Genomic DNA, 19,675 nt, shown 5'->3' with positions numbered 1-19,675 from the left:
AGCACAACATCCACCACCATGAGGCTGGGGAGACGGTGGCATAGTGGTATTGTCACTGGATTGGTGATCCAGAGGCCCAGGGTAATGCTCTGGGGACCTGGGTTTGAATCCCACCACAGCAGATGGTGGAATTTGAATTCAATAAATACTTGGAATTAAAAGTCTAATGATGACCATGAAGCCATTGTCAATTGTTGTAAAAACCCATCTGGTTCACTAATGCCCTTTAGGGAAGGAAATCTGTTGTCCTCATCTGGTCTGGCCTGCATGTGACCATAGGAATGTGGTTGACTCTGAACAAGGGCAATTAGGGATGGGCAATAAATGCTGGCCTAGCCAATAATGCCCACATCCCACGAACAAATAAAAAAAACACATTGCACAGTGTGTAGCATGTACAAGATGTACTGCAGCAACTCACCAAGGATCCTTGAATTGTACCTTCCAAACCTGTGACTTCTACCACCTAGAAGGACAAGGGCAGCAGACTCAGGGAAACACCACCTGCAAATTCCCCTTCAAGCAACACACTTTCCTGACTTAGAACTAAATCGCTGTTCCTTCACTGTTTGTTGCTGGGTCAAAATCTTGGAACTACCTTCCTAACAGCACTGTGGGTGTACCTACACCACATGGACTGTTCAAGAAGATGGCTCTCCACCACCTTCTCAAGGGCAAATAAGGCTGAGCAACAAATGCTGGCCTTGCCAGACATGTCCATATTCCACAAATGAATTTTAAAAAATTTAAATGACCAAAGCACCTCTGCTGAGTGAATGGTTGTCTAGTCTCCACAGAACCTCCATTAAATCTGGAACTGTGTGCTCTCGAGTCGTTTGGGTTCCTGGAAGTCAATCACTCTAATGGGGGTGCACGCTTGGCTGCCACCTGCTTCTAGCATGGCCAGTGCAGCACATCATGTTGAGAAGGCACTTGTGTGGTCATCCTTGTGAGCATTGAAAACAATGGACCAATGGACACCATGATGCCATGCAGCCCAATTTGCTGATGAGGTGCCCATTTTCAAATTTGGACTATGAGGTTCGTTCAACAAATTCACACGCCACTCACCAAACATCAAGCATACAGCTGTAAGACGTGCCTTTAGAGACTGTGAGTTTCAAATCAAGTTGCTCTCTCTCTCCTTCTTGGACTCCTGGCTGGGCTTGTGGCAGTATTATGACCCTGAATGCAGAAAATCAGATGGAGAAAGTTGGAGTGAGGGAGATGGGATGGGTTGGAAAGGAAGAGGTCCATGGTGATCTCATCATGCCAGATAGCAAGATAAGGGTGAGCTGAGGGTTATGAAGGGATATGAAGTAGGATGTACTGTCATCCTAAATGATCTCAGCGATGCCAGAGGCTCTGTCGCCACTGGCCCCATGATGCTCAGAACAACCCCCTCTGTACAGCATAGGAGATGCAGGCAATCTTGTTCCTTGCTTGCGCTGCTCTGCTCCCTTCCAAAATGTGATACTTTGTCCTGCAAGACAGAAGGAAGAACATTAGTGATTGTGTTGCACTGTGTTTGGGTGATGTGCCTTCCATAGCTGAACAGTTGGAGGTATGCTAAGGGCAGTGAGAGTTGGATGTGAGGCTGGCATCATTGATAGGTGTGTGAGAGTGAGGTGGAGTGAAGCACCATGGCAGAGAGAGGCCTCCAGATTCGTGGATGCAATGCTGGAGGCCTTAGTGGTTGACAGGAGAGACTCCATGGTTCCATGTGGGGACGTTCTGAGTGCCAGGGACTGGTGAATGATGGGGCATATGGTGCATTGAGCTCCATGATAGGCTGGTGGAATAGTGGGTAAGAAATGTCCTCTAAAGATGCATTCACTGATCTTGACTACACCCGAGAATAATTAGTCTTCTTGTGGCACTACTGTTAGGTGTGGGGAATTGACTTCTCTAGCCACCTGTTTCCAGACTCTTCCAACGCAAGTCCCCCCCTGGAACCATGGTGTCTCTCCTCCTGTTAACCACTAAGGCATCCAGCATTGCATCCACGAACATGGAGCCCTCTCTCTGCCATAGTGCTTCATTTTTCTTGTTTTGAATTGCAGTAATAGTATTCAGCAGTAGAATTCTGCAATTCAGTGCAGCTTCCTTTTAAGAGGGACACACTGACTTTAAGAACAGAAGGGTGGCTGCATTAGGTGCTATTAGCACACACTGCTGAGCTCTCTGCTGAGTTCAGAGGCAACTAGCAAGGCAGCAGACACTTGACTCTACACTTATAAGCAGGTAAATGAGGTGGCAGCACCAATGATCACATTAAATAATGGAACAGGCTTTGTGGGGTTAAATGACCTGCTCCTGTTCCAATGCTTAAAACTGAGACCAAAACATTTTTGTTAGTTAGGGATATCAAGAGACATAGAGCAAAGGTGGGTAAATGGAGTTGAAGTGCAAATCAGCAATGATCTAACTGAATGATGAAACAGCTTTGAGTGGCTTTGTGGTCTAACTTCCTAATTTTCTTCTTGAGTTAATAGGAGTGGCACTAATGCTGCCTGCTCTCTTCCAGGTCTGACTGGGACTATTGGCTTATGATGGGACTCATTGGAATAGCAGTTGGGATCCTGGGATTCTTCGTACATCAGGCGATTGACACTATTATCAAATTGAAAAGGAAGCTTATCCTACACTATATACAAGTAAGGAACAGAAACAAAATAATTGCAAAATAAATGTACAATGTTCTCTTTTAAATTTAATTTTCCAGTAACTTCCCTGTTTCTAAACTTTTTCACCTTAAAGCATGAGGCAGTATTCTCCCAGATTTGCACTAAATGTGGCAGCAAGCTTGAAAAATGATATTTTACCTGCTGGACACAATGGCGGATTTTCGTGCCGTATTGTTTCCTTCTTGCCTCATAAATTATGCAGTCATGGGAAACAAGCTGAATCACTTGCAATCGGCCTCCGATCGGCCTGTCATGCGGTTACCTCACCGCTTCCTCACACCAGGAGCCATATTTAAACTGCAGCTGTATGTACAGTTCTCAATGCATGCAGCCCTGGGCTGCTCTGGTGAAGACATAGCCCCAAAAGCCAAGAAAGTGCAGCCTCCCGATTCAGTGACGCATCCCTGAGATGCCTTCTGATGCCATGGAGGTCCACCGCAATATCCTTTACCCCTGCTCTGGTTGCCTGATCACCACCCATCAGTCTCACCACTCTGGTTTGGGAGGCAGAGGCAGTGGTGGTCAGTGCCAATACTGCACACAAGAGGTCGGCCATCAGTGCAGAAAAGGGATGAATGATCTTATCTGTGACGCAAGGATAAGTCAACCACATCATCAATCTCAACTCACCCACTCACAAGCCCATCACACATTCACTGGCATCTCACTCACTGCCACCTGAAGGGACATCACCACTCACTCCTCCGCACATAGCTTCACATCTCCATCTGGCCTAATCTCCTCTGGATGAGGAGCCTCCTCATCCCATCCATGGCTTCACTCAGCACACGCACAAGCCAGGCATCCTTCTCATTTGGCCTGGCATGCACCTTGCTCACATTCTCTCCATCTGCTTTTATGCAGGACAAGATAGTGCACAAAGGTAGAGGTCCTAGATCAAAAGTCACACTTTGGAGCTGGCCGGAGAGGACGTGGACCGTTCCTGAAGTGACGGTTAGGTCGACGGTGAACATCCACGTTAGGATCCTGCACTACATCAGCCCTCTTTCAACACTACTCTGAGTCCAAGTTCTGGGTTCAATGCGGCTGCCAAGCACTAATAATCTCCATTTTCTGTCCTGGGCATATGTGCCACGTTGCCCTCAGGCAACCTTGACCCTGACTCCAGCATCGAGAGCACCTTGGATGAAGACCCTGATGGCAGCATGATTGAAGGCTTGTCATCGCACTCATCCACAACCTCCAACAGCGCAGTGACACATACCTCAGTGGGATCTAGATGTGGAGCAGTCTCAGGATCACAATCTGGTGAGCACAGCACACAATCTGTTGCACAGCAGGTAGAGGCAAGGACATCTTTGGTGGCTGGCACTCGGAGGACTGCTGGAGGCAAGGAATCTGCTGAGTTGGAATCAGATGATGATCCTCTGGATTCAGTCCTCAATCAGTTGTTGGAGATGCAAAGACAATCACTGGAACATCAGGAAGAGATGTATGGTGCACTCCTCAGGTTGCAAGGAGGAGTCCATCCGCCATCAGTCCGAGATGATACTACCGGCATGCCAATGCACAGTGGTTAACGCTGGCAGGAGGGCAGCCGCCATGGAGACCTTGGTCCAGGACATTGGTCCTGCACTGCTGTGCGAGCTGAGCTCCAGCACTGACCCATAGCTGGCCTCCAACAGTGTCAATGTGAGAGGGGTGTGGGGCAACCTGATCTCACTCCAGCTTCCCCTTCTCCTCAAGGAGTCAGCCAGGGGCCATTGGGCACCCATAGGGAGGAGGACCAGCAACTCGACACCCTGGGGCCATCCACCCAGGTGACTCCTGGAATGTCTGGCTGATCCAAATCCCCTCTTCCTGTGACCCCCCACAGCTCCAGCTCCACAGGCTGAGGAGGGTGCAGCTGGCCCACATCAGGACAGCCAAAGCAAACTGGGGCCCTCCAGGTCTCGGCCCTCCAGAGTACGCCTGCTGAAGCCATCACAGTCAGGGCGTTGCAGTCAGCAGGCCTCCTCCACCTCCGCTCTGGATATCAGGGGAGCACCAAGACATAGTGGCGTAGTGGCATAGGAAAGTTAAGAAGTTGTAAAACAAAAACAGAATTACCTGGAAAAACTCAGCAGGTCTGGCAGCATCGGCGGAGAAGAAAAGAGTTGACGTTTCGAGTCCTCATGACCATTCCACAGAACTGAGCGAATATAAGGAGAGGGGTGAAATATAAGCTGGTTTAAGGTGGGTGGTGGGGGGGGGGCGAGTGGGGGTGTTGGGTGGGGGGAGAGAAGTGGAAGGGGGTGGTGTGGTTGTAGGGACAAGCAAGCAGTGGTAGGAGCAGATCATCAAAAGATGTCACAGACAACAGAACAAAAGAACACATAGGTGTTGAAGTTTGTAATATTATCTAAACGAATGTGCTAATTAAGAATGGATGGTAGGGCACTCAAGGTACAGATCTAGTGGGGGTGGGGTGGAAAGACTAGCGGGGCATAAAAGATTTAAAAATAATGGAAATAGGTGGGAAAAGAAAAATCTATATAAATATTGGAAAAATTATTGTTTTTTCCAATAATTTATATAGATTTCTCTTTTCCCACCTATTTCCATTATTTTTAAATCTTTTATGCCCCGCTAGTCTTTCCACCCCACCCCCGCTAGATCTGTACCTTGAGTGCCCTACCATCCATTCTTAATTAGCACATTCGTTTAGATAATATCACCACCTTCAACACCTGTGTTCTTTTGTTCTTTTGTCTGTGACATCTTTTGATTATCTGCTCCCATCACTGCTTGCTTGTCCCTACAACCACACCACCCCCCCCAACTTCTCTCTCCCCCCACCCCCCAACTTAAACCAGCTTATATTTCACCCCTCTCCTTATATTCACTCAGTTTTGTGGAAGGGTCATGAGGACTTGAAACGTCAACTCTTTTCTTCTCCGCCGATGCTGCCAGACCTGCTGAGTTTTTCCAGGTAACTCTGTTTTTATTTTGGATTTCCAGCATCCGCAGTTTTTTGTTTTTATGAAGTTGTAGTTGCATAGCCTGGACACAGGTGTTAATCACTCGTACATAATGTTCATTATTGTAAATAAACTCCCAAGAATGTCTCTCTGCCTATGGTTCCTTGTTATGATGAGCAGTGTTTGTGTCACTCAGATGTGAAACCTTGGTTCCTGCACAAGGTAAAGGCAGGTGTCTCAGTCCAGGGCCTCCTCCCAGTGCACTTTGTAGCCTTCAGAGCAAAGTGAAAGTTCGGCTTCATGCTCACTGGACACATTATTGATGTCTGTACCTCGATGGTGCTTGTCATTGCTGTTAGAATGTTGTGGGCAGGCATCACAGAGTTCTGTCATTCTCTCTGTGTGCTCTCAGCACCTTTATTGTGGGTCTGGCCCCCCATCTTCTCAGCATCTGTGACCGGTGACACTGCGCTCCTGAAGGGGACAGGTGCTGAAGGCTGACAAAGGATCTGGTGCATTTATAGTTTCGTGGCTGTGTCTCCATGTTATGATCCTGATCACAGAGCGCAAGTGAGCTGCCTTCAGCTAGACAGGAGTCAGACATTCACAGAGGCTATGTGAAGATCCATGGATTGCCCTTGCTGCATGTTACCACCATCATCTTCCTGGAATCTAGCGACTATTAGGGCTTCAGTTGCACCTCCATGACATGAGCCTGATCACTGAGGGTATGAGTGCTGCCATCAGCCACACAGGAATCAAATGTTCACAGATGCAAGGTGAGGACGACAGGACTGTTCTCACTGCAGCTCTTCATCATCCTCCATGAATCTTGCAGCTATGAGCGCCTCCTGAGTGTGCCTGCCTCATTTGGCCAGTGAGATGACCTTATCACCGGCGTCCTCGCCTTCAAGGCCCTCATCACTGTCATCACGTTCTATGTCCTCCTCATCGGAGGACAGGTGCAGCTCTTCTATCTCCTCCTCAGCAAGGTCCTCCTCCTGTTGCAGTGCATGGATGTGTGCACTCACCTCTGAACTCCCCTCCAAGTTCAGCTCGCCAAGTGCACTCCTTTTAGAGGCAGCCATAAAGCACACCTTTCTGAAGTTATGCCAATGTGGGTGGCAAATTTGATGTGGAGGGATGATTCCGGTGTCAAGGCAAATTAATGAGATGCAAATGCATTAAAATTAAGCTCCAACATTTGATGGTGATAAACGTGGCCTGCCATTGACAGGCAGAGCAATGGCGTGAAGCCCATTTTAAGTCTCCTTGCCAGATTGTCTATTCACATCTGCCATGATGCCCACTGCCAATGGGACCAGGACTGGATGATTCCGCCCCACATTTTTGATTTTCTATGCATAAGATGCATTTTCTGTTTCCTTTCTGTACCCTTCTCATATCATGCACCATTTCTGGTCAAGGGGAAATAAATAGGCTACTGCCAATTGATGTTGAATAATGAGATGTGTACTGACTTGAGTGTCTCTTGCAGTAATACTCTTTCGCTGGGAAGACACCCTGACTTCCGTTTAGTGCCATAATGAACTATCTAACCTAACCATAATGCAGAGTTGTCAGCAAACTTGCGTTCTTGATGATATATTGACCTGGAGCTCCTGTAGCTGTGCCTGCCCTTTCCACAATATCAATTTTTAAAAAAAATCAATGACTGATGTCTGATAGAATAATTTGAAAAGTTGTGCCTTTTTTTCTACTATATACAGAATAGTCAGTTTTTCCTCACTTGGATCTGGCTAGTTGGAATTGGATTGGTGATGGTCACACTCTCATCTGGAGCAGTGCTGGTAAGAAATCCTGTCATGTAATTCTTTCAAACAGCCACAAGGTCTTTAACAATTTGAACCATGCAATTATAAAACATGAACAAGCTGCATATTACATTACGATAGATCAAATATTGTGCCGTTGGTTACTGATAATTCTATTAAAGTTATCTTTTGTTACGGCATAATAGAGGAAGGGGATGGGGAAATATTGTGGATGGAGGCATACAGAACAGCACATTAATCAGTGAGGTGAAGGGAAGGCCGGCAGCAAGTGGTCTGTATATTGCGTAGCACTGAAGAAAGCACTCAAATAATTAAATTTTAAAATACTTGAGTTTTCTCATGGTCTTATACCAATCAAGTTACTTTGCCTTTAGTAAAGCTAGAAAAATTGATCCATGACAAAGTCTGTCTGTCTACTTGTCGTCAAAGGATTATGATAGTGAACCTTAAGTTTCTTGTAAATGTTTAGCATGTCATTTAAAAAATGACCACTGCAAGGATTTAAAACATTCCTGGAGAATGTTGCAGTACAGTAAAGATAGTATAGTAATTTACCAACATTATTTTAAATTCTGATACCAGCGCTGCCTTGGAAAATTTTTAGTAATTGGAATGAAAAACTTGGCTAAAATCACAGTTGTGCAGCATTGAAGGATTCCTGTATAATTCATACAGACTGACATTATTTGTTTGGTATTTCCAGATTTTCTGTCCATCAGGTATGCCAAGTGGCCTGCCGGAAGTGATTGGATTTCTGAATGGTGCCTCAGTCCAAGGTATCTTTCACATAAAAACACTGATTGGGACCTTGGTGTCTTGTGTGTTAGCTGTAGCCTCCGGGCTCTTTTGTGGGCCAGAAGGACCAATGATTCAAATGGGGTAAGCAGTTCATTGCTGAGATTAAAGTGCAAAGCTATTGAGTTTAAACAATAAAAATGTATAATTGCACCAGATTTAATGATTGATCATATGACTATAATTAATTGTTGTCAATGTCACTTTCAAAATGATTATGAGATTGTACGTCTTCTTTTTGTTATTTGGGAGAGAACACAAAATGTATAATTCCAGCTGCAATTTAGATTCCTGGAATCAATCTGCATCAGAAACTCCCGAAATAGAAACATAATGACCTTCTGTAGAAGTCCAGAGAAGGGGGGAGAATAGTAAACTGGTTAAATAAAAGACACAGGAAACATTTAAGAAGGCCGGGAACATTGCATACCTTTACTGAGAATAACCCGTATGTTGGTGTCTGACTTTGGGTTGAATTTTTAAGCCCTGATGGGGCAGGCACAGAGGTGGGAATTTGTGCTGCTGGCTGGCATGCCGGTTTGCCAGCTCCATTCATCCCTGGACCATTTTCAGTTAAAGCATTAAAGACCCATGAAGCCCTGTCGTTGGAGGCCGACTGGAAAATTCCAGTTAGCCTCCAGGTCCTGGGAGATATCGGGGAACAATGTTGCTTTTTGGAGGCACCCAGCCTCCCTGCAGCAGACCATGTGGCTAGTGCTACAGGCAGACTTAGACTCCCTACCTGCCTGGCTTCACCTGCAGCTACAGATCAGGCTATGGAGGGGTTTTAGTGGCCTGGTTGCAGAGGCCATTTTTTAATTTAAAGTTAAAAAAGTCGGAGAGTGGGTGCCTCTACCTTGGAACATCCTCCCCTTCACTTAGACATCAATCCACTTCAGTGCTGGAGGGCTGCCTTAATTGGATGGTCAGCCATGTCCTCGAATTGGCCAATTTGGGTAAATTCTGAGCTCAGTGACAATTCCTGCTTCTGACTCCCACTTGACAATGACAGTGGGGCTATGATGGGAGCAAAATCCTGCCCCTTGTTTCAAAGCATGTGTGCAGAAAGGGAAAGGATGGTTGGGTGGAGGGTTTTTTTTAATTCATTCACGGGATGTGGGCTTCACTGGCTGGGCTAGCATTTATTGGCCATCCCTAATTGGCCTTGAGAAGGTGGTGGTGAGCTGTCTTCTTGAACCACTGCAGTCCAAGTGGTGTAGGTACACCCTCAGTGCTGTTAGGAAGGGAGTTCCAGGCTTTTGACCCAGTGACAGTGAAGGAACGGTGAAATATTTTCAAGTCAGGGTGCTGAGTGACTTGGAAGGGAACTTCCAGTTGGTGGTGTTCCCATCTATTGGCTGTCCTTGTCTTTCGAGATGTTAGTGGTTGTGAGTTTGGAAGATGCTGTCGAAGGAGCCTTGGTGAATTTCTGCAGTGCATCTTGTAGATGGTACACATTATTGCTACTATGCATCGGCGGTGGAGGGAGTGAATGTTTGTGGATGTGGCGCCAATCAAGTGGGCTGCTTTGTTCCGGACTGTGTCAAGCTTCTTGAGTATTGTGGGAGCTGCACTCATCCAGGCAAGTGGGGAGTATCCCATCACACTCCTGACTTGTGCCTTGTTGATGGTGGACAGGCTTTGGGAGTCAGGAGGTGAATTACTCACTGCAGGATTCCTAGCCTCTGATCTGCTCTTGCAGCCACAGTATATATATATATGGCTAGTCCAGTTCAATTTCTGGTCAATGGTAACCCCCAGGATGTCTGGAAATCTGAAACAAAACAGAAAATGCTGGAAAAACTCAGCAGGTCTAGCAGCATCTGTGGAGAGAGATGTTTCGAGTCTGTATCACCCTTCTTCAAAGCTGAAGAGAAGTGGAAATGTGATTAAATTTATACTGTGGTGTAGGTACCCACAGTGCTGTTAGGAAGGGAGTTTCAGGCTTTTGACCCAGTGACAGTGAAGGAACGGCAATATATTTCCAAGTGAGGATGGCGAGTGACTTGGAGGGGAACTTCCAGTTGGTGGTGTTCCCATCTATCAGCTGCCCTTGTCCTTCTAGATGTTAGTGGTTATGGGTTTGGAAAGTGCTGTCAAAGGAGCCCCCTGTCAGCATTCCAAAGCGACCATTCCCTCCAGGACACCCTAGTCCACTCTTTCATCACCCCCAACACTGCAACCCCTTCCCACGGCACCTTCCCATGCAATCGCATAAGGTGCAGCACCTGCCCCTTTACCTCCTCCCTCCTGACCGTTCAAGCGCTCAAACACTCCTTTCAGGTGAAGCAGTGTTTCAGTTGCACCTCCTTCAATGTGATCTACTGCATTCGCTGCTCCCAATGTGGTCTCCTCTATATCAGGGAGACCAAACGCAGACTGGGTGACTACTTTGCGGAACACATTCAGTCTGTCCGCAAGCATGACCCAGACCTTCCTGTCGCTTGCCATTTCAATGCACCATCCTGATCTTGTGCCCACATGTCCATCCTTGGCTTGCTGCAATGTTCCAGTGAAGCCCAACGCAAACTGGAGGAACAACACCTCATCTTCCGATTAGGCACTTTACAGCCTTCTGGACTGAATATTGAATTCAACAACTTCAGACCATGAGCTCTCTCCATCCTCACTCCTTTTTTTAATCCCCCTTTTTTACATTTATTTTTATATCTTATCCATTTTTATTTATTTATTTATTTATGGTTTTATCCCCTTTATTATCCCATTTTCTATCCTTTTTCCCCCACCAACGCCCCCTCTCCCACCCCATCCCCCACAGGGCCATCTGTTACTTGTTCCATGTTGTTCTTTCACACAATGCTATCCCTGCTATAATCATATTCTGCTTTCTTACTTTTATGCCGGTATCAGAACCTTTTTTAGCACTAACCACCACCATCAACACTCCCTTTGTCCTTCAGTTCATGACACTTTTTTCAATCCCTCCTTAGTCCTCACCTATTGCTGGCCTTCTATCCAGCTCCACCTGACCCACTCCCCTTAAAAAGTATAAATTTCATCACATTTCCACTTCTGTCCAGATCTGAAGAAGGGTGATACAGAATCGAAACATTAACTCTGTTTCTTTTTCCGCAGATGCTGCTAGATCTGTTGAGTTTTTCCAGCATCATTTGTTTTTGATTCAGGTGATCATTGTTTGCTAGTATGTGAAATTAAAAACAAAACATTTTCCTAAAGCAACCAGATAGGGTAAAAATATCTCTTCCCTATTAACTATAGGAAGTCTACATTTGGGCAATCTTAACTGGAACCTGCTGGATAAAGTATGTAAATTCGCGCTAAATTTCTTATCTCACTGAGTCATTCGGAAACTCCATCTACAAGCAGGGTCTGACCTCTTGGGTTGATAGATCATGTGATTTTTAGTATGGATAACCGTTAGTACTTATTCTGTGTTAATTAACCGGCTCAGTTTCATCTGAAACTTGTAGCATCACAATGCATATCCATACATGATCTAGTAAATCCTCTCAAAGCAGCTACTCTGAGTTGTACAAGAAGTCATAACACTACAATTATTTGGGAACAAGTACAGCCCAAGCATTGTAAATATTACCATATTATTTAAAGTGTTTCACTCAATTCAACAGGCCAAGATTTGGCGCAGGATAGGTCATAAAGATGGCTTTTGGTAGCAACTATAAAAAATCACACGTGAAAAAGAGATACTCGAGGTTGTAGTTAAAGAATATTCTTGGGACATTGTGAAGAAAACTTTTACTTTGCGATGCTATATTTAGTCAGGTAGTTTTTGATGTCCATACTGAATGCCAAAAGCGAAAAAAATTACATTTCCCATAGCTGACATCTCTCACCTTGGCCTTTTTGTATTCAAAACAAATAAGCTGAATAAATGAAATTATACACACAACAAGGTGAGATATTTTCATGCATGTGTTTTGAGCAATAACAATAAAAGATACTTCTGCTTTTTAGTATTTGCTAATGCAGACTATTTTGCACTCAAATATGCAAGCTTGTACAAATAATCTAAAATACAAGCCAAGTGTATTGACGTTTCTCCATTGTCTTTGTGAAGATGCAATATGGAAACATGAGATGGCAAAGGGCAGGGGCTGCTGGTGAATTTCCACATGGGTTCTCCCGCTTAATCTGACTCCCAATTACACTTTCATTAAGGCAACAGTAAGACACATAGGCCAGAATTTTCCCCTTGTTGTGCGGGCTTGGCGGGGGGCATTCGGGAAGCCGACCGCCACCCGCGATGGGCTCTGCACCGTGATTTCATGCAGGTGGGCCAATTAAGGCCCGCCCTGTGTGGATTGCGAGTGGCAGTGCTACCTGTGTGGGTGGGGTGGAGGAGGAAGAGCGGGTCTGGCGCGCACTTTGTGCATGCGTGTGAAAGAACATTTCAATCTCTCTGAGGCACGGAGCTGCCTCAGGGAGATTGAAGCGCTTTTAAAAATATTAATGAAGACAGTAAAATTTTTAAAAAATGTCCCCTCATGTGACTCTGCCACATGAGATGGGGCATGTTTTTAATTCCAAAATAAAGTGTTTATTTAGTGTTTATTTGCTTTAGGAAACCTCATCCCCCATGTGGAGGAGGCTTCCTAAAAAATGTAAAGGTTGCTTGGCCTTTTCATCTGCCCACCAACCATTAAGGTTGGATGGACAGCATAAATTTGATTTTGATTAGTTTGATCTTAGGCCTTAATAGGCCTTTTAATTATCGGCGGGCACACAGCCGACTCCGGTGCGTGTCCGGCGAACGAAATATCACGCGAGTGCGACATAATCGTGCATCATTTTACGCTCGGGCATGTCAGGCGCACGCGCCTGCATGCTGAGCGTAAAATTCTGCCCATAGATTTTAAAACACCCAGGCAAGGTGACTCACAATACCCTGAACCAGTCGAATTCAAAGTGAGTTTTCTTAACTTCAGTTCTTTGTAGACAGCAGCTTGAGGCATTGATGCTGAAGGCTTTTCAAACTTATTAGATCTTAAAATGCCTCCCCTTACACAGTGCCTTCACTTCTTTATACATATTTTCCCCTTTGAATGCAAATTCCCATTGTTTCACTGTCTTTGGATTTTACCTTTCTGATAATACAAATCTCTCATAGCACAAAGTTTTACCAGTAATCTTTGGGAGGTATAAACACACTGTTTCTGAACTTCACCTGGCTAGGTGACACATTTCATCCCTTCTTTGAAACCAATCTAGCCTGGTTTATTTAAAAATGCAAATGTTCCCTTGACACCTATGTCTACCTGCTTAACATTTCAAACCTAGCTCATCTTCTACCACATCAAAGCCTTCAGACCAGTTGCCTTTAATCCAATTAAGTCTCGCACACACATATACAGACACAGGTACCACTGTTTTACAACAAATTCCAATAACATTATAAGAATTACTATATCTTCCTGACAAGGAGCATGAAGAAGTCCAGCACAGGACTTTGCACAGATCTTGGAGACAATCCTGATGGTTGTGGAAGTGATGAACACTTGCAAAGTTGTGGAGTCGGCTATGATACAGTGTCTGATGGCTCATCTTCTATTGCAGCACAAGCAGCAACCACTCAACGTCTGATGCTGTGGTGGAAGCTCAGAGTTTTAAATTTATTTATGGAATGTGGACATCGCTGTCTAGGCCAGCATTTATTGCCCATCCCTAATTCCCTTGAGAAGGAGGTGGTGAGTTACCTTCTTGAACCACTACAGTCCATGTGGTGGAGGTACACCCACAATGCTGTTAGGAAGGGAATTCTTGGAATTTGACCCAGCAGCAGTGAAGTAACGGTGATATATTTCCAAGTCAGGATGGTGAGTAACTTGGAGGGGAACATCCAGGTGGTGCAGAGGACTGCAGAGCTGTCAAGCAGTCAAGGAGCCCTAATAAAATTGAATTCAATGGGAATTGGGGGGAAGCTGTCCATGGGCTGGAGTCATGTCCTACACAAAGGAAGGTGATAGTGGTTGTTGGAGGCCTATCAGCTGACTCCCAAGATATCATTGTAAGAGTTCCTCCGTGTAGTGAGGTCAAAACATCTTCAGCTAATTCATCACTGAACATAAGGTCAGAAGTGGGGATGTCACTGATGAACACAGTGTTCAGTTTCATTCACAATTCCTTCGATAATGAAGCAGTCTATGTCCCCATGCAGGAAAATCTGGACAACATTCAGGCATGAGCTGATGAATGGTAATGTTTGCGTCACATAAGTGCCAGTCAATGACCATCTCCAAAAAGAGAGTTTTACCATCTTTCAACACCCTGGGGGTGTTACCATTGACCAGAAATCTTTTACAAGAATGGTTTCAGGGATGAAGCACTTCAGTTATGTGGAAAGATTGGAGAGACTGGGGTTGCTGTCTTTGGAGAGCAGAAGGTTGACAGGAGATATGATAGAGGTGTTCAAAAATCATGAGGGGTCACAGTGAGACATCCGTCTGCCTGCAACCCCCTCCCAGCTGATCATCCAAAGCAGCCCATGGCCAAGACTGTGATGTTCTGAAGCAGACCCTCAAGGGAGACCTCCCACCTTCTGAGAGCTGCTTCGCGGTGGAGCCATGTCCATGAGAATCCACCCAGCATGAGGTGCATGTGTTCCTCCAGGCTCTGGTAGCTGTAGGGCTCCAGCATCTTCTTCTTCTCAGATGTCTGTGACCTGAGCAAGACCTTGAAGGTGAATCTCGACTTTTGCATGTCTCGCTTGTCCAAACATGTTCTGGGCCAATGTGTTTTCCAGCTGGCGTAATGGTAAATGGGGCATAGGAGGAAGATTCCGGTTGGGCCTTACTTTGCATCTCAGATGCAAATTGGAAGCACGCTGGCCTCCAGCAGTGTTTGAGTTCTGTCATGGCAGACACCATCACTGTGCTTTCACACCGGTATGAAATGGATTTCTGTCCCTCACGCCGAATTGTCCCCTCCCCATCCTCCATGACGCTTGCCCACCAATGGGATGGGACGATTTCACCCTTTGCTTTCTGTCTGCACTCACCTCTGGTAGTTTGACAGGTTCAATATCCATCTCCTCTGTGAAGATGTAAAGTGTTTATGTAGGATTTCTGGCATTCCCTCATCGTCTGCTACAAATCATTTGTTCCTCGTTACTACCTCTGTCGTTGGAGAGAGAAAGGGATGAAATCCACGGACGGGATGAGGTTTCATGAAGGTTTTTAAAGGTTTGAAAATTTAAAAAATAAAATTCATAAATATGTCCCAGCTCATGTGACAGTTTCACATAAGGGGACATGCTCTAAAAATTTTGTTTTCCCTTCATTAAAATTTCTTAAACTTAAACTAATCTCCCTGAGGCAGCGATCAGCTGTGCGCACGCCTGTGCCCGCCCCCGCACAACTCCCCCCCACCCCACAAGGAGAAAATGCTCCACACTAACTCTGTTTCTCTCTCTGCACATGCTGAACATTTCCAGCACCTTCAGTTTTTATGGCAGAAAACTCCTTCTGAGAGGCAAAGCAGGTGACAGTGCCACAGCCTGCAGCAACAAAAATTTTGGACCAGCTTGCTTTGCAATAGCTTAGTTTGAAAGTTGACTTTTTCCTGGGAAGTCAGAAGGTTGGGTCTTTATTATTCTTCATAGTGTGAGGTGTAGGAAATGAACTGATCTCACGATGAAATCCGTTTTCTGCTCTTTTTATGTATTTTATGTTAAATACACAAGTGTTTTGGTTTGGAATAGTGCCTTGCCTTGACTGAATGCTTCTTGCTAAAAAGAGAAGAGAAAATACAAGGTGGGAGGGTGATATTCCAGTAGCTGGTGTACTGAGCAAGGGGTCTAAGTTACAAAGTTGGAGTCATGTTGTAGCTTAACTAAAAAGTGGACAATAAAAGGCACATTCTGAATGGTAGTGGATGCAAGATGTACAGTAGTGACTGTCTGGGCTGAACTCAAATTGTAACAATACTCTTATGTTCAATTTAAGTTAAAATGTAAATAATTATGTTGATGATAAATAAGCTTTCTTTGTAGTTCAATTATAGGAAGTGGTCTGAGTCAGTTTAAATCTGACACATTTGGAGTACAATTTCCTTTCTTCACGAGATTTCGAAACTGTGCTGACAGGTAATTGATTGATTTTGAAAATGTAGGGTGGAATTTTCCATTCTGGAGATTGAGTCCAATGACGAAAGCAAAAGTCAGAGTGACTTCTGCTGGAGAGCGGGGGGGCTGAACACGCCAGATCTTGAGTTGTTCAACTCATTAATTATGCAGCCGTGTGGAACACATCAAACCTGGTGGTGGGATGGGCAGGGAGCGGCCTGCCCCGCCGTCACCGCATGGGCTCTAATGCCTGGGCGCCATATTTGAATGTCACCTGGCAGCCATTCACTCTTCCTCTCTGCCCTCACCCCCCAGTCTGGTCTTGGTCTCATCTCTCCCCTCTGCCCAGCCTTGACACAGTTTGTGTGACAGGCAGCTGGTGTCTCTCAGTCACGGTGTGAAAGGAAGGCGAAAGCAGTGTCTACTGACCTGGAAGTCCAGGAAGAAGTCTACCTCGTCAGGTTCATGCCATTTGTGTGAGCAGTTATGAAACAGAATTTTCTAAACGCTCGCTGGTGGGGCGTTAAATTGGAGAGGAATAAGATTCCAATGTGTTAGGCTTTTAAGGAGTATTCATGAGATGCAAATGTGGTTCCCGACATAGATCAGTGGGCACTCACCTCATCTTTAATCTGCCTCGATAGTCAGGCCAACAAGGTTCCAAACCAATTTCCTGACATTGGGAAACTGATTTTTGGCCTCTGGCCAAATCTTGCTTCCCCGCCTACTGCAATTCCCACTGCTGGTGAGAGCAGAAAGTTCCGTCTGTAAAAATAGATTCCACTGAATCACTAAAGCAGATTTTATATTGTATATTAGTAGCACACAGCCATTTTGTTTGTGTGGCACAATTATAGTTTAGAACTATGAATTGCTTGGTGAAATCGATGAGTTTATTGCCATCCCACTTTTTCTGCCTTTTTAGAAAGTAGTAATTGTAATGTATTTTGCACTCTCGTCTGAAACAGAATTAAAACATGTCTTATACGATGAAACATTCCTTTATTTGCAGACAAATAAAGATAATGCATTTTTAAAATTCCTGTTCAGAAGTGCTTCAAAGGCGTTGTCCTCAGAAGGTATATGTATCTGTTTCAGGAGAAACTTCATCACTGCAGGGGCAGGAGCAGGCATTGCCTCTGTATTCCGAGCCCCAATGGGTGGACTGCTGTTTACTTTTGAAGAAGTGGCTTCTTTCTGGGATATCAAACTAGCCTGGCAGACGTTTTTTTGCTGTTTGATGGCTGCATTTACCACTGATCTTCTGTCCTCTTCCTTCCATGGATTTGTTTATCGGGGCCATTTTGGATTCTTCAAGGCTGAAGACAGCATCTTGTTTGGGGTATGTGCATGAAATGCTTGTTGCTGAAGGATTTTCTAGATAGTGAAATATCTCACGCTAGATAGTAGTCGTAGTGAATCATTGTTCTTATTTCAAACAAGAGGGACTGAAGTTCAATTTGAATCAAGGTACACACCAGTAAATTATATATTTCATAGAGGATAGATATTGCTCTATTTACAGAAGATCATTAATTTCTGTAAAGCTCTTGTTGAAGTGTAAAATTACAATTTTAAAATATGGATTTTATTCCTCTTAATACGTAAGGATGGGATCAGAAACTACAGCAACTGCTGTCATGTGTTTTCAATGACCAGGAATATGGTAAGAGAATAATTTAATGACTGTAGGTGAGGACATGCTTTGCTCTTTTGTCTCTTTTCAAGACAGCTCTGTGATAATTGTGTGGGTAACTTCAAATTTGACACACATGACAGTAGTTCTGTAAACCAACACCAATATGTTTTTTATTATTGTGCAAAATTGGACTGGGATTTACAACCCGTAGGAGTGGGTTGGCAGGTGGTGGGGATGTGTAGGGGGGTGGTGGAGGGGTGGGTGTGGCTATAAAATTGTGCGCCATGCCCTGGATGCCATCCCGGGTGCTTATCCACTGGCTCCGCCGCAATTTTGACAGTGGTCAGGGAGATGTCAGGAGGCTGCCCACTCTTGGGCAAATTAAGGTGCTTAAGTGGCTGATTAATGGTTAATTAATTAATTAATCCATGATGGGAGAGGCCCAAGCCAAGTGTGCAGCTGATAGATTTCACTCCTAGGGTTGCTGGCTGGACATAAGTGGGAAGGGGTACGCTCTTTACGGGCCCCCATGCCCATGAGAGGCTCTCCCCCAAAGCCTTCCTAGCCCCTTTCTCCTTACCCTGCCTGTCCACACCTAAATTGAAGACCAGATAGGGACAGAGGTAGCATGGATACAAAATTGACTCATTGACGGAAAACTGAGAGCAGTGGTGAATGGCTGTTTTTCAGGGGAAGTATACAGGGGTGTTTCACAAGAGTTTGGTACTAGAGCCACTGCTTTTCCTGATATATATTAATGACTTGGGTGTACAGGACACAATTTCAATATTTGTAGCTCTCACAACACATGGGCCGGGATTTTCCACACCCAGTTGTGACTGTATGTTCAATGGTGAGATTGAAGAATCTGGCAAGAAGGCCCTAGGCACATTTCCCGGTGACGTGAATCCAGTGATTGCCCCCTCCCCCTGTCAATGGCAGGCCCCATTTCCCAATGTTGAATGTCGGGGACTTAATTTGAATGCACTTACATCTCATTATTGTGCTCACACACTGGAATCACACCCACATGTCAAATTTAAAGCCCATGTCAGTGTGATTTTATGACAGCGTGATTTACAATTGCCTTTAAAAGGTGTGCACCTGACGACCTGACTTCGAGGGGAACTCGGAGGTGAGTGCACACAACCTTGTGCAGTGCTTGTGTGATTCTAACGCAAGGAAGCGGCTCTCTGGATCCGGGCATGGGGCAGGTCACAGGCTTCTTCCTGGCTGGCTTGTGGTGCCAGGGCACGGGTGACAGTGTCAAGAAGAAGGGAACCTTGGGGCAAGGGCTACAGTACAAGGGGAGGCAGCCATGGCGGTACAGCCTGAAGTTTGAACACATGCTGGGTGTGGGTGGTGGTGTGGGAAAGAAAATGGCTGGACAAGTGCCAAAACATTTCAAAAGTGAGCACACTTCCGCAGCAAAGAGCATTTAGCTTGAGCTCAATTGACATGCTTGGACTCAGGCTAGTCAAGTAATAGTACCCACTCAAGCAGCACAAATTCCTCACAGCACCAATGATTGCTCCTCTATCATTAACCCCTCATGTGCACACTTCAAACCCGAATGTGTGCTATGGTACTGCAGAACCATTGGGCGACTAGGCAAGCTTGAGGATCCTCTTACAAAAGTTAACCATTGAACACTGATGGAGGGGTGCACTCCTAGTCCCTTGCATTATGTTTAAGTTGACATTGAAAAGTCACCCTCATGGTCCAAGCAAACTGCAAACCTTTGGAGTGCAGGTTAGGACAATGACTGCACCTGT

At 45.2% G+C, this 19,675-nt stretch overlaps 1 protein-coding gene across 1 annotated transcript in view; it reads left to right on the top strand.

Annotated features, from left to right (window-relative positions):
* Nucleotides 1–1,721: 1,721 nt before the first annotated feature.
* The window catches only part of LOC121278820 (chloride channel protein C-like), a 320,150-nt gene continuing 302,196 nt past the window's right edge, over nucleotides 1,722–19,675 (top strand). The window contains exons 1-6 of the mRNA XM_041189274.1: nucleotides 1,722–1,807; nucleotides 2,528–2,657; nucleotides 7,339–7,419; nucleotides 8,108–8,283; nucleotides 16,190–16,282; nucleotides 17,360–17,603. Coding sequence (XP_041045208.1) covers nucleotides 1,722–1,807; nucleotides 2,528–2,657; nucleotides 7,339–7,419; nucleotides 8,108–8,283; nucleotides 16,190–16,282; nucleotides 17,360–17,603 — 810 coding nt within the window. The remainder of the gene's footprint in view (nucleotides 1,808–2,527; nucleotides 2,658–7,338; nucleotides 7,420–8,107; nucleotides 8,284–16,189; nucleotides 16,283–17,359; nucleotides 17,604–19,675) is intronic.

Source organism: Carcharodon carcharias, chromosome 6, assembly GCF_017639515.1.
Source record: "Carcharodon carcharias isolate sCarCar2 chromosome 6, sCarCar2.pri, whole genome shotgun sequence".
NCBI lineage: Eukaryota > Metazoa > Chordata > Chondrichthyes > Lamniformes > Lamnidae > Carcharodon > Carcharodon carcharias.
This window is presented reverse-complemented; position numbering and strand designations above follow the sequence as displayed.